Source organism: Chenopodium album, chromosome 2 (genome assembly GCF_948465745.1).
Source record: "Chenopodium album chromosome 2, dcCheAlbu1.1, whole genome shotgun sequence".
Taxonomy (NCBI): domain Eukaryota; kingdom Viridiplantae; phylum Streptophyta; class Magnoliopsida; order Caryophyllales; family Amaranthaceae; genus Chenopodium; species Chenopodium album.
The window spans coordinates 67,980,310-67,993,707 of NC_137835.1; the positions used below are offsets into that span (position 1 = coordinate 67,980,310).

General features: G+C 37.7%; 1 protein-coding gene across 1 annotated transcript; it reads right to left on the reverse strand.

Annotated features, from left to right (window-relative positions):
* Window positions 1-6,296: 6,296 nt before the first annotated feature.
* On the reverse strand, window positions 6,297-9,723 carry LOC145586707 (large ribosomal subunit protein uL22y). Its single transcript, XM_081643606.1, has 7 exons — window positions 9,616-9,723; window positions 9,477-9,513; window positions 9,336-9,376; window positions 7,435-7,665; window positions 7,217-7,319; window positions 7,074-7,141; window positions 6,297-6,588 (listed from the first exon to the last, which is right to left on the reverse strand). The coding sequence occupies exons 1-7, from the start codon at window positions 9,616-9,618 to the stop codon at window positions 6,559-6,561; spliced, it is 513 nt and encodes a 170-aa protein (XP_081499732.1). The 5' UTR covers window positions 9,619-9,723; the 3' UTR covers window positions 6,297-6,558.
* Window positions 9,724-13,398: the final 3,675 nt, after the last annotated feature.

Sequence of the window (13,398 nt, forward strand, 5' to 3'; positions counted from 1 at the left end):
TTGTACATCTCAACGTCAATACAGACAATCGCAGCCGTTCTGCTGGTAAAAAGACAGAAAACAGAAAAAAGGCAAAAGGCAGAAAAAGCTTACCAGACTCATGTGTACGGCACAAACGCATGGCAGAAAGCTGCTCATTACCCACGATGTAAATAGAGTTGGGCAGCCAGACCTTGGGAAACTTGGAGTCACCTGTCCCTGCTCCCTGCAGAGCTTCAAAAGCTTCTGTCTCACGAGCAGTTTCAGAGGGAGAAACTGTGACCCCAGCCATGTTGGTGCGAATCTCTTTGAAGTTACGCGGAGCAGCAAAATTGGAAGACACCCTCACCCAGAAGAACTTGTCAGTCCAGTCCCTGAAACGCCCAAGTTTTGGGTAGGACAAGACTCTACTCTCTTTGGGAACGACATAGTACCACCCTGAATCAGTCCCAGAGGCTGATCTTTTCAGGCTCATGAGAGACTTGAACAAATGCAGAGACTCAGGGTACCTTTGAAACCTCAAAAACCACAGTAGAAAAATCAGGGTATGAAGGGAGGCAGGGTGCACCAGAGATATGCAGATGTTAAAAGCACGTAGCAGCTTCTCTAAGGTGGGGTCCAAGGGGAACCTCAAGCCCAAGTGTAGCTGCGAGGCAAACACAGCAATATGACCTGCAGGAGGGGCTGATAACTTCGCACCATTAGCAGGTAGAACCAGCTCGTAGCCCTCCCCAAAACCGTAAAACTTCTGCCCAACAGCAGCCAGGCCCAGTCTCTCAGCGTCCTTACACCAACTGGAATCTAGCACGCAGTTCTTAGGCCCAAAACACTTGTCATCAAGGAAGAATTCGTCTTGCCCTCCTCTACGGGCTCAACAACATAAATGGGCTGACAGTCGAAGTATGAGCGGTCACCAGGAGACTCAGTCATTCTACTTGATTGAACTGCTGGGGAAGGAGAAGGTGATGGAGTCCTAGTATTCCCACCGCGCACTACATAATGATCAAACCGATGCATGTCGGCCATGTCATCAAGCCAAGAAAAACTGTTTAAAGGTTGAACATGGGTAATGGGGCTAACAAGAGACACATCAGGGGGATTGGCCTTAACAGCATCAGCCAACATTTTCTGGCGCATTGCGTGCAACCTCAGGCGAGTAAGATGGGATAAGGGAATCCCATCCAGCGTAAGCACTCGCTCACAATAAGGATCAAAGGAATCAGGACGGGGTCTACGCTGGAAAGGGCGAAATGCACTACCCTCAACGGGACGACTACTACCTGACCCAGACGCAGCAGCAGGAGTCGTAGTAGTACCCATCCCGCTCGCAGCGGGGGGAAGGTCAGGAGGCATAAAAGTTTGTGAAGGAGTAGGAGAAATAGGAAAAGTGTGCGCAGGACGCTCACCTGAAAAAGAAGATCGGGAAGAGGAGGAATCATATTCTGACTATCAGAGGCGTCAGACATTATGAAATCTACAAAGGAATACAGGCCCGCAAAGGAAGGAAAAAGCAATGGGGTACGAGAAAATCAAAGAATCGGTTTAGAAACAATGAAGAAATAAGTAGAAAAAAGCCAAGAATGCAAATACAACAACAAAAGAGAAGAAATTGGAATAGCGACAATTGGGAAGAATCAAAAGGCACAATCTTGTGAAGAAAAAGAAAAAAGAAGCAAAATTGGGAAAATACAAACAACAAAAGGTACAAAGTAAGTACCTTTAAGGAAAAAAGTTGCAGAAGCAACAAAGTACAACAACAATGGCGGAGATGAAAGCCCAAGCAAGATAAAAGTCCGAATCTGCAATTAAGAAAAACAAAGAAAGAAAAAGTTAATTAAAGAGCAAGAATTAAAGGAGAAAAAGCAAGTAAAGCGAAAGTCAGGACAAAAATAAAGACGAAGAAGCAAGAGCTTACCACAACAATGGAGGATCAGAGACGCTTGACAGAGGAAGAGCAAAGAGCGAAAATTTCAAAATGCCAAAGTAATGAAGAGGGAAGATGAAAAAATTGGAGGCGTAAAAGAAATAAGTGAAAGAGGGGGACAGTGAAATTAATATGGAGTAAATGGGCAGTTAGACACAAAGCAAAGCCAAACCGCCATGTCACTTCAGTAAAATCAAACTGACAGCCCGGATTGCCAACACGTGTCCCACTCATGCAAATGCGATTCCCGCCTCAAAAAAAAAAAATTGAGATGAGAGCACTTCAGCGGGAGTGATCGAAAATCCTCTCTGCAAGCTCGTCATTTCTCAGACTTTCCTCTCTGCAATCTCGTCATTTCTCAGACTTCAGCAGGAGTGATCGAAATTCCTCTCTGCGAGCTCGTCACTTCTTAAGTCTGGAACCAATGTCATCATACAAGCAATAGGACAATGGACTCAGCAATAGCAATGCCTGACCTCCCAAGTCTCCAGGGCGCCTCAACACCTTAGAGACTTGAGGGGCTAGGAGTGTGCAGGTTATTTCAGTCAGACGACCCGTTGAATCAGGGCCGATAAGGCTACACGCTCAGAACAGCTGGCATGAAAGAACCTCACGCCATCTCTTGAGGGGCTAGTTGTAGGGGATAGCTCCTGCTGAGCTATTCCTTCCAGCTGGGCTCAGTTGAGAAGAACGTTCTTACATGCAAAGAGTCGGCATGAGTGACCTCATACCACCTCTTGAGGGGCTAGTTGTATAGGATAGCTCCCGCTGAACTATCGCCCAGCCCCCAGGGTGCACACTCACCGCCGAATAAGCAACTAAAAGAGGGCTCATCAGCCCGGCAGAGTCAGCCCGCAGAGCTGACCAGGTTAAACTTTCCACGAAGGAGATAGTACGCCTATAATAGAGGGTAAAGTACAACGGAAAAGAGGTTAGACACTCAAGTTATTACACTTTTTATATCTCTCTAAGTACACTTTCTCTCTCTAAACACTCTCTAACTTAAGCTTCGGAAGGGGGTTCCTCGAGCCACCCCCGAGGGCAGTTTACGTGTGCTGCCGTGTGTAGGTTGTTGACGGAACCCAGCTTGCCCAGCAGAACCCTTGGATTCATTCCTGGAACAGTTGCTATTAAATTCGTCTCCTTAGTTGAATAGAGCTGATTTTGTCTTATCGTTATAATTGCTAAATTAAGACGAAAGTATATAGGAATATAATAAGCATCCACACAATACTTTATAACAAAATTAAGATATATAAATATTTTTCAACAATTGTTCCACTTTTTTTTCAATTTTTAAATTTGAACAGTTTTCCTCCGTACCAAATATATTTCTCTTTTGGTGTTTAGAGGGCAGACAACTGATGAAAATCGATCCCAATATCTCTTGGAACCAAAAAGAGAGCTCTATCCACTTGAAATTAGGGGTGTTCAAATCCGGGTACCCGGGTTTTCGGGTACCCGAAAAAGCGGGTACCCGGATCTTCGGGTAGTTTGAAAGTCGTCCCATGTCCCGACCCGAGAAAGCCGGGTACCCGGGTTTCGGGTTCCCGATTTTCTCGGGTCGGGTCATCGGGTACCCGTTAAATTTGAAATTTGCTTGAAATCTGCTTGACTTTTTTTTTTCTTTTTTTTAATAGGTAAGTCTGCTTGAATCTAACCATAAATAAATTTAGGGTTTTTCTATACAGTGCCCCTGAGGTATTGACTTTTCCAAGCTGTGCCCACCCATTTTCAAAATTCCACGTTGTACCCCCAAGGTACCTTTAGTGTCTATGATGTAACCCTACCTAACCCCTCCGTTAACTTAAGTTAACTTTCCGTTATCTTAAATATAAATAAATTAAAAAAAAAAAAAAAAAAAAAAAAAAAAAAAACCCCAAACACCTCTCTCTCCTCCCTCACAACTACCCACCAGCCACCAGCCGCACCACCGCCGCACCCCTAGCCGCGCTCTTCTCTCCTTGATCCACCACCGCGCGAGTCACCACATAGTGCACCACTAAAGAAAGTGTTTGAATGCAATGGAGGAATTTAGTTCAAATTCGAATTGAAATTTCGACAAATTGGTTTAGGGCTTTTGTTTCATTAGATTCAAATTGCAAAATTAAGTTGTTAATTGTTGTTTTTGTTTTAAAATCAAAGAATTTGGTTCAAAATAATAGAAAACCCTAATTTTTCCCCCAATTTGATTTTAATTGCTAAATCAACAATTTTGGTTCAATTAGATTGAGATTAAATACACAAAACTTGTTTTAATTGATTTTTCCAATGAAAATCTGCACGAATATGGTTCAATTGGTCGAATTTGGGCATGAAGAACGATAAGCTGGGCAACATACAGTGCGCGGTGGTGCGGTTGCGGCTCGAGTGAGAGAGAAGGAGAGAGGAGGGGTGATGCGCGTGGTGGTGGGTCGAGGAGAGGGGAGCGCGGCTCGATGGTGCATTTGGGGGTGCGGCGGTGGTGCGGCTGGTGGGTAATTGTGAGGGAGGAGAGAGAGGTGTTTGAGGTTTTTTTTTTAATTTATTTATATTTAAGTTAACGGAGAGGTTAGGGTAGGGTTACATCATAGACACTAAAGGTACCTTGGGGGTACAGCGTGGAATTTTGAAAATGGGTGGACACAGCTTGAAAAAGTCAATACCTCAGGAACACTGTATAGAAAAACCCATAAATTTACATAACTATTTTTATACTAACTCTTTTATTTACCATTAATAATACATCATCTTGAAAAAAAAAAATTATCACAACCTAACCTTATCATTACACTCACAAAATACCAAAAATTCAAGGAAAGAGAGGTGAGAGACGCACACCAAATTAGAGAAGAGTCCATGAAATTAAGGTAATATAATAATTGAAAATTGGGTTGCATTAGACATTATTGGCAGAAATGATATCAATATCAAAGGAATTGTTAGATCTTTCGACGGAAATGAAATGGAGCGAGGAACAAATTCTGGGAAGTGGGTCGCCTTTCGTGGCCACTGCCATCTAGTCCGCAACCACCGCCAAGCTCTCTATCTGGACAGCACTGCGTGGTTTGTAAAGAGGGAAAAAGAGATTAAGAGAGTTTGTAGAGAAGGAAAGAGAGGTTGTACAGAGGAGAGATAATGAGGAGAGAGAAGCAAAAGAATGTAGGGAGGGAAAGAGAGTGACGGCTAATTGAGGGAAAGAGATAATGAGGAAAACTGAAACCCTAAGTGAGTGAGTGGGCTGGCTTGAAAGTTAGGGGTATTTTTTTTTTTTTTTTTTTTTAGGGGAGTGCTAAATGCAACCTGACTTTACTTAGCGCAACCTCTATTCCACTCATTTATTAGATGTAGGGAATAATTACTATTTTATATCTTTTCCTTCCAAGTAATCTCTAATAACAAGAGTGCATTAATTTAACTTAAAATGAATTGAATTTTCAATGGGTAATGATTTGGACATTAGCCTCTTCGAATTTGATGAAGAATCGTATAAATCTATTAGAATCAATAAATTAACTTTTCATATTTTGTGTGTATTGAATGAAAAGACCAAGCCTGTTTTTTGTGTATTGAATGAAATAGCTTTGTATATTCATGAATGTTGTATGTAACATGTATAACTAATTTCCAATGTTTTTCACACAATTCTTCTTGAAATGGAAATGAACTTCAATTGTTTTTCATTGTTATAAATCGGCTCCCAATCTACTTTGATTTTTCCCCACTTAATTGAACTAAATTCCAAAATTTTCATCTCCGTATGGGCGCATTAATCCGAAAATGTCACCAAACTTCACCCAGGCCAATTCTTGTTCATATTCATTAGATCTCGGAATATTGTTCGCTAATTGATTATGTAAGTAATTTGAATAAACAAAGGTATAAATCTCTGAAAATTAGGTGTGATAGAAGGTGGAAAGAAAAGCAGGCTAAAATGTCGTGAAGATGATTTTAGCTTAGAAGGGTATACAGGGTATTTAGGAGGGGTGTATAGTAGTAAGTAGAGGTTGCGTTTAGCAATCATGTTATTTTATTCTGTCGGGAATCCAGGTACCCGAGATTTGCTAAACGTGTCCCATGTCCCGGCCCACGAAACTACTATTTTAGCGAGACGGGTACCCGACCCGAAAAAAACTGAAAAAAAAGTCAATTTCCCGTCGAGTATTTTGCGGGGCATCGGAAAATCAGGACGGGACAATCGGGTCGGGTTTTTTTGAACACCCCTACTTGAAATACCCCTCACTCTCATGTCACTATGTCAAATTCATTACCAAGCGCATTTCAAAAGGTTTAAGCATATTTTTTTCACCAGCACTTTGAAACTCAACTCATTTGAGTACTCCGTATTTTATACCGCAACCTACCAGGCTACAACAGGCATGATAAATCAATCACTTGCAAGTAGAAACACATCTAACACAATCACAAGGGAGCTTATTCACATACGCAAGAGAATCCAAAATAATCATTAGGGGTAATTGCTAAATCTCATAACACAATAAGCATAGAGTTGCAAACTAATATAACATCTCATCAACAGCACAAAATCCCACAGGGAAAGAACAGGAAACAAAGAGAAAAAAACATCTGGCTGATCAAGAAATCGACAACAAAAAAGAATCAGTCCTCAATGATGAACTCGACCCTTGAAGTTTTTACTTCAGATAAGTACCCTTCTATTTGCTGGTGGCTAACTGAGACTCAGGCTGCAAGAACACATTTTACAACAATGGTCAGTATTCTGTATAGAAAATAAGCACATAATATAGGAGCTGATAACACATAGCAGAGTAACCAAGGATTTAAGTAGCAATAAAGAATAAATACAAAGGCCTCTCAAACTATTGCTTGATGTTCAATTGCTTGGTTGGGGAGAGAGGCTCGAGGAGAGTTAAATAAGTTCTACAGAATAATACAGAAAATTGAGATGTTTCAATTAAATTTGAATACCCTGACCCAATGCAATTATAATCTCAAAGATTTTAAAGGGGAGGAGACAGAGAGTACTTCCATCATGTAGATGCTATCTTCCCTAGGTCTTGCCTTAGATGGTATCTACAATGCATTTGGCATGTCCCATGTAATTATTTTCAGCTACCATTCAAGTCCTTAGCTAAAAAAGATAGGCAATAGTAACTGAGGCCTTCTTATTCATACATCATTAAATAATGAGCTTAGTAAGAGAATTTACCTCTTTCCTCACAGCTTCTTCCTTTTCCGACAAGGTTAGCTCAATGTGGCATGGATGCGACATGTAAGCTGCCAAATAAAATACATTAGTTACCTGCGATAATTTCTGCAAATTAAAAAAATAACAGAGAAGTAAACACTCACGATTGATTCTTCCATGAGCACGGTATGTACGGCGTCTCTGCTTCTGAGCTTGGTTCACCTGAATGTGTGAGATGTATAGGGAATCGACATCCAAACCTTTCATCTATAACAATTCAAATAGCATGATGAGGATGCAGCTCCAAGAAATCAGTTGTGGAAAGATGTTAATAACTCAAGCAAATATGCACCCTAGAAACTAGGAAACCAGTGTCACATACTTCAGCATTGCTCTCAGCATTTTTTAGCAAGTCCAAAACGAATTTGGCAGATTTAACAGGCCAACGTCCTTGTCCGTTTGAATGACGGTTTTTCGCCTGGGCAGTACGGCCAACTCCTCTGCAAAAACGACGGAATGGAATTGCTTGTTTGTGGGCAAGGACATCCTCCAGGTACCTTTTAGCCTTGCCTAGAGGCATTTTTCGGAGTGCAAAGGCAGTTTCTCTGGTATTCTGTGTACAAAAAGAATTAAACACAATAATTGAGATTTAAACAATAGCTAGAGCACAATCTCAGCACCATAATCAAAGAAATCACCAACATTGTACAAATATACATCAAAGGCACCAGTCACCAACATCATAAATAAAGATTCATTATACATACCAGCACAGCATCACTACATTAATAGAAAATTAAATAATTAATCCAACAAAGAAAATTCATCAAATTGAACAAAGCTTGCCCATGCAACCGCTCTTAATTACAAAAACATATTTAAAATACTACCTCCGTTAATTATTATGTGCAACCTTGGAATTTTTATATCTCACGAATAATACCTCAAAGTTGCACATAATACTTAATGGAGGTAATAGGGAAGAAATGAGGAATTTTAAAGGGAGGAATGTTAGGCATTTAGAAATGCATAACAAAGGGTATTCATGTAATTATGCATATGTACAAACGAATAAATATTCTGATATCATTGAATGATCAAAGGGTACCATTGAATATACAATGATACTATATGTGCACATAATGGTATTATATATGCGTTCAGTTGTACTAAATTTATGCGTAAATAGTACCACTAGGGATTCAGTGGTACTATAAACTTTCAGTGGAACAATCAACATGTGGTCCCCCATCATGTGATACAATCTGATCAAAAAATAGGTGTGGTCCACCTACATGCCTCTCTCTTCCTATCTCTCTCCTCTTTTCTCTCTCTACCATGTGTGTTTATAATATTTTAATCAATGTTATGCATTAGTAAATGCATAACTTTCCTCCATTTCTAGTTCCTCGGGAAGAAATTGCTATCTGAAAATGGCAGTTTGCACTTTAGAAAGTCATTGTCACTATGTTGCAGTCTTAATCTATCTTACAGATATCACTCATTCTGGAAAGTCCAGCATCTCTTGCACCCCCTACCTAATGGCTAAAGCTATTCTCGTACGGTCGTACCCATCTCAACCAAAATCATATAGTTTTTTATCTTCCATACATGCTTGATGTTCATGACAACATCAACAAAACATATATATTAGACACACAAGACAATAAAAAATTGGATAATGAAAGAAAAACATATAATGGCACTCGTCAAAGAGGGATACCATAATACAATCCAAGGTTACAAGGAAAAAACGCAAAGTTCAACATTCTCTTAAACTTCAACACCAAGGCAGGCACTCAACTAAAAGCTTCACGGTCTCATACACTCATTTGAATTTACTACATTAAAAGAATGAATTTCACCCTGTTGTATAATTATAATAAAAATAAATAAAGCAGCTTGATCACCCTATTCCTCCATGCTTGGCAACAAAGATTCAATTTTTTTTTATCAAACAATTCCATTGTGTACTTTTATCAGATATGAAAAAGGCAATTCATCAATGGAAAGTAGGAAACTACTACTAGATCACACATATACTCTTATAATCCCCTAATTGCTACCAGCGAAGAACAACATATACTCCTAATTCAGAAACACCCCATACGAATTATTTCTAGCCAATACAATTCAATTTATACACCAATAAGAAACAGAATATATCCAACAAAGTAAAAACAAAATCGGATTAAACCAATGTTATAATACCAAAAAATTTAACACCCCATTACAAAAACCAAAAATCCAGGAAAAATAAATGCGAAGATAAACCCAAATTACCTTGAAATGACATCGGAGATCCGACCCTCTAGCCTTGCAAGCTGAAAAATTGATACAAATTAATACCCAAAAATCAAAACCCACAAAAATCAATAACAAATGGATCAAAAGAGGAAGAGAAATGGTGTAGAAAAAGCTTACACTTGGTGGGGTTTTCGGGTTCTTTTGAATACTTCACCTAAAAAATTCGAAAAAAAAACAAACATAAATTTAACATAAATCAAACATAATAAACGGATTATAAGGTGGAAATGGGAGAAAGAGATAGAAAAATACAGACCATTGTTGCTCCTTGATGTTGCTTCAATGGCAGAACTGTCCCAAAATGTTGGTGAAGGTTTTGTGATGAGAGAGGGGAGTGAAGGAGGTAACTCAGATTTTATGAAAACCCTAATTTCTTTCAGGGTTTTTTTTTGCAACTGGGCTGGGCCATTTTTGGGTACTTAATTGGGCCTTACCACCGGCCATTTTACTACGCACATATTTGGCTGGATTCCGGGGGTCTAGTGTGCTGTTTAGGATGAAAATCTACATCCAATTACTCCCACTCTATTTTTCAAGTGTAAAGTTTCTCTTATGCTTGTATGTCAATACGAAAAACACAAACTATTACTTCAGTCTCGAATGACCAAATGTTTCGTCAATCTAGCAGGTTTTTTATATTTTCCAGTCCAGCGGGTTTATGATCTAATGTCTGGATGATATCATCTATTGGTTGGATGAAATCCTCTATTGGTTGGAGGATATCATGACTGGATGATATCCTCTATTAGCTATATGATGTCATTTATGATTGTATCTATATCCTCTATTAGCTGGATGATATCCTCAATTGGCTATATGATATCATGGCTGGATGATATCCTCTATTGCTATATGATATCATTTATGATCGTGTTTATGATATCCTTTATTGGTTGGATGATATTCTCTATTGGTTATTTGATATCATTTATAAATTGTGCCTATGATATCATTTATAGGTTAGACAATATCCTCTATTGGCTATATGACGATATTTTCTATTGGCTATATGATAATATCCTCAACAAATTGTATGTATCCTCTAATAAATAAATAAAAAATTAAAAATGAAAATGAAAATTAAAATAGTGGAAATACTTCCACTATTAGTTGTGCAATTGTATTGGAGTATTCTTCATTGACTCCGAAACAAGTAGTAATTTTGTCAATAAAAAAAAAATGAACCCAAATATTTTAACTAACAATTCAACAAGATAACTCAATGAATTAAAGTTCTCATCATCATCTTCCTCCTTCCTCATGGGCTCCAGCAGAGGACATGGTGGCGGTTGAGGTGGCACCGTCATCGATTTTTCTCGTTTTTATCAGTAGTCACATAAAGCTCTCATTTTCGACGAATTCCAACGTCGATTCAACTCTACTAACATTCTCTTATCGGGTATTATTCTCAAAATCCAATTTTTGATGTTGCATTGCAAATTAGAGAGAAAAAGTGAGACAATGAGAGAGAAATTGAGGTGAGAAGTAGCACTGTAGTAGTAGTAGTAGTAGGTAAAGAGGGTTGCCGCACAAGTAAATGGATGCGGCAAGTCGCACCCAATACCTTCTCTACAAAATATAATAACAATTGAATATTAGGCCATGTTCATTAAACCTTGAAAAAATAATAATCAGTAAAAATAAGTTCAGTTCAGTAAAAATAATTTCAGTTCAGTAACAATAATTTTAGTTTAGTAAAAATCAGTAAACTTAAAGAAGAAATATAATAGAAAATCAATAAATATAATTTCAATTTAGCAAAATAATTATAGTTCAGTAAAATTAATTTTAGTTCAGTAAAAATAAGGTGAAGTGAACGGGGCCTTATTTGTAATAGCTTATTCATTGAGGTGATTCCAACAAGTACACATAGGTTGTACTCCGTATTTCCTCTATTTTTTTTTTGGCAAAGTTTAAAATTTTACACTTTTCTTTTATTTTTTTTCGGGAAAACTTAAAGCTATTCATAAACACTCCTTTGATAATCTTTTGTGATATACACGTTGGAGAAAATATAGTACTATGTGATCTTGTAAGATTCGCGTCGAGATACACTTTCATAATGTGCATTGGCAAGCATAAAATCCCCAACATTGTGATTACAAAACAGATAAAGTATAAAAGTATACCTGGGTGTATAGGTAATGCCATGTTGGCATAGTTACTTCACTTTTTTTTTTTTTTTTTTTTTTTTTTTTTTTTTTTGTAATCACGTGTGGAATATAACAAATCCAAGTTTAATATCTTGAACAAAAAATCGTAAGAAAAATTACTTATTTTGTTTCTTTTTATTTGCAATGTTTCCCAAAAAAATGAAATCTTCACAATAGTTGCAACGCACTAAAATGAAAACGATTTTATCTTAACGTATACTTCTCTTTTATTCACTTATCCACTACTCTTAAATTAATTATACTCTTAAAACACTCCAACTACTGTGAAAAAACTCGCATAACAACACATTTCTTGTCACTCTCCATATGTCCCCTTGTTTCCCATGGTACTCATTATTACCACCTCGTTCCCTTGTCCACTTTCCATACAGCCCCCCCTTTCTTTTCTATCACCTTCTCCATATATAAGTTTTTTTTTAACCTCTTATACCTCAAAATCAGTTGCGAAAAACATTTGCGTAAAATCGTCTTACCATTGCTATCAATAAAAATAGAACAATATGTAATTAAACAAAAAAATTGGATACCTCAGGCCCTTAGCGGAATTTGATCTTTTGGAGCTGGATGGGCAAAAATTGTTTTGTAATTGGATGAAAATTAGGATTCGTAATCAGATGTCTTATTTTCCATAGTTGCATGCCCATAAACAAAGATCTAGATACCTCACTCATCAAAATCTCTACACCTCATGGATATAAGATCACATTTTTCACCATCTTATCCAATAGTATTATGTTTTTTATATACACATGATAAATCTATGTTTAAGTAAGCACAAAAAAGAATAAAAAAAAAAAATACAATGTCGTAACCTTTAAAAATGAATAAAGAGGAATAACCTAAACAATTCCAAGACAATCAATAGTTATTATCTTTAAATCCTCTTTTATATTTGCAAATGACTGATGGATGTGGATGATGTGTTAGGCCATGTTATCTTCATTTTAATAAAATAATATTCAGTCAAAACAATTTCACGTCAGTAAAACAATTTCTATTCAATAAATAATGTCAGTTCAATAAAAATAACTTTAATTCTATAAAAATAATTACAGTTTAGTAAATATCAATAACTTCAAAAGAAGAAATTAAATATTATAGAGAATTAGTAAAAATAATTTCAATTCCACAAAGTATAGTGAAGAGTACAAGGCCTTAATACGGAGTAACATACATGATAGTATAATTATAATTAGGCATTGCTCTATTCGCCTTAAACAAAATATTTAGTAAAAATTAGAAAGTTTTGACTTTTGAATTTTAGCACCACAAAAATTAAAAAGTCTGAAAATGGATTTTTAACACCACTACTACTACTCCTCCAAAAAAAAAAAATCCTTTTATTTTAACATCACAAAAAATTATAAAATTGGCTTTTACCACCACTTAATTAATTCATGGATGAAATTCGTTAGTGGGGTCCACAATGCTTACGTGTCAGCATATTATTGGAAGAAAAATAAAAATTTAAAAACCCCTAAAGTAACCTAGCCACCCATCCCCACCGTCGGCTGGGCAGCGTCGACCACTCCCCCACCCAAACACCCCTGTTCCCAGCCACAACTACCGGATTCTCCACCCCTCTCTTCCCCCTCACTAAAACTGACAACCTTACCCCAACGCCCACAAAAAACAGGCGACTATACTTCGAACCACCCAAAACCGCCAACCAACAACGGTTCCTAAGGGTCGAAAATGACCGGTTTATGGTCAAAATCTACCACTTAGGCAAGTTGTTGGTGGTCGGATTTAGGTTGTTTGAAAAACGGCTTAAGGGTCAAAAACATTGTTGGTGGCCGGTTTTGGGTTGTTTAAAAAACGACCTCCTCTTTTAAGCGGGCATTGAGAGGTTCTGTTGGTTTTGG

Bases quoted from the DNA above. Each gene is read 5' to 3' on its own strand.
- LOC145586707 (XM_081643606.1), bottom strand. The intron at 7,666-9,335 runs GTAATTTGGGTT...TTTTGTACACAG, and splicing joins ATCTCCGATGTCATTTCAAG to AATACCAGAGAAACTGCCTT. The intron at 7,320-7,434 runs GTATGTGACACT...GAATTGTTATAG, and splicing joins ATGCTGAGAGCAATGCTGAA to ATGAAAGGTTTGGATGTCGA.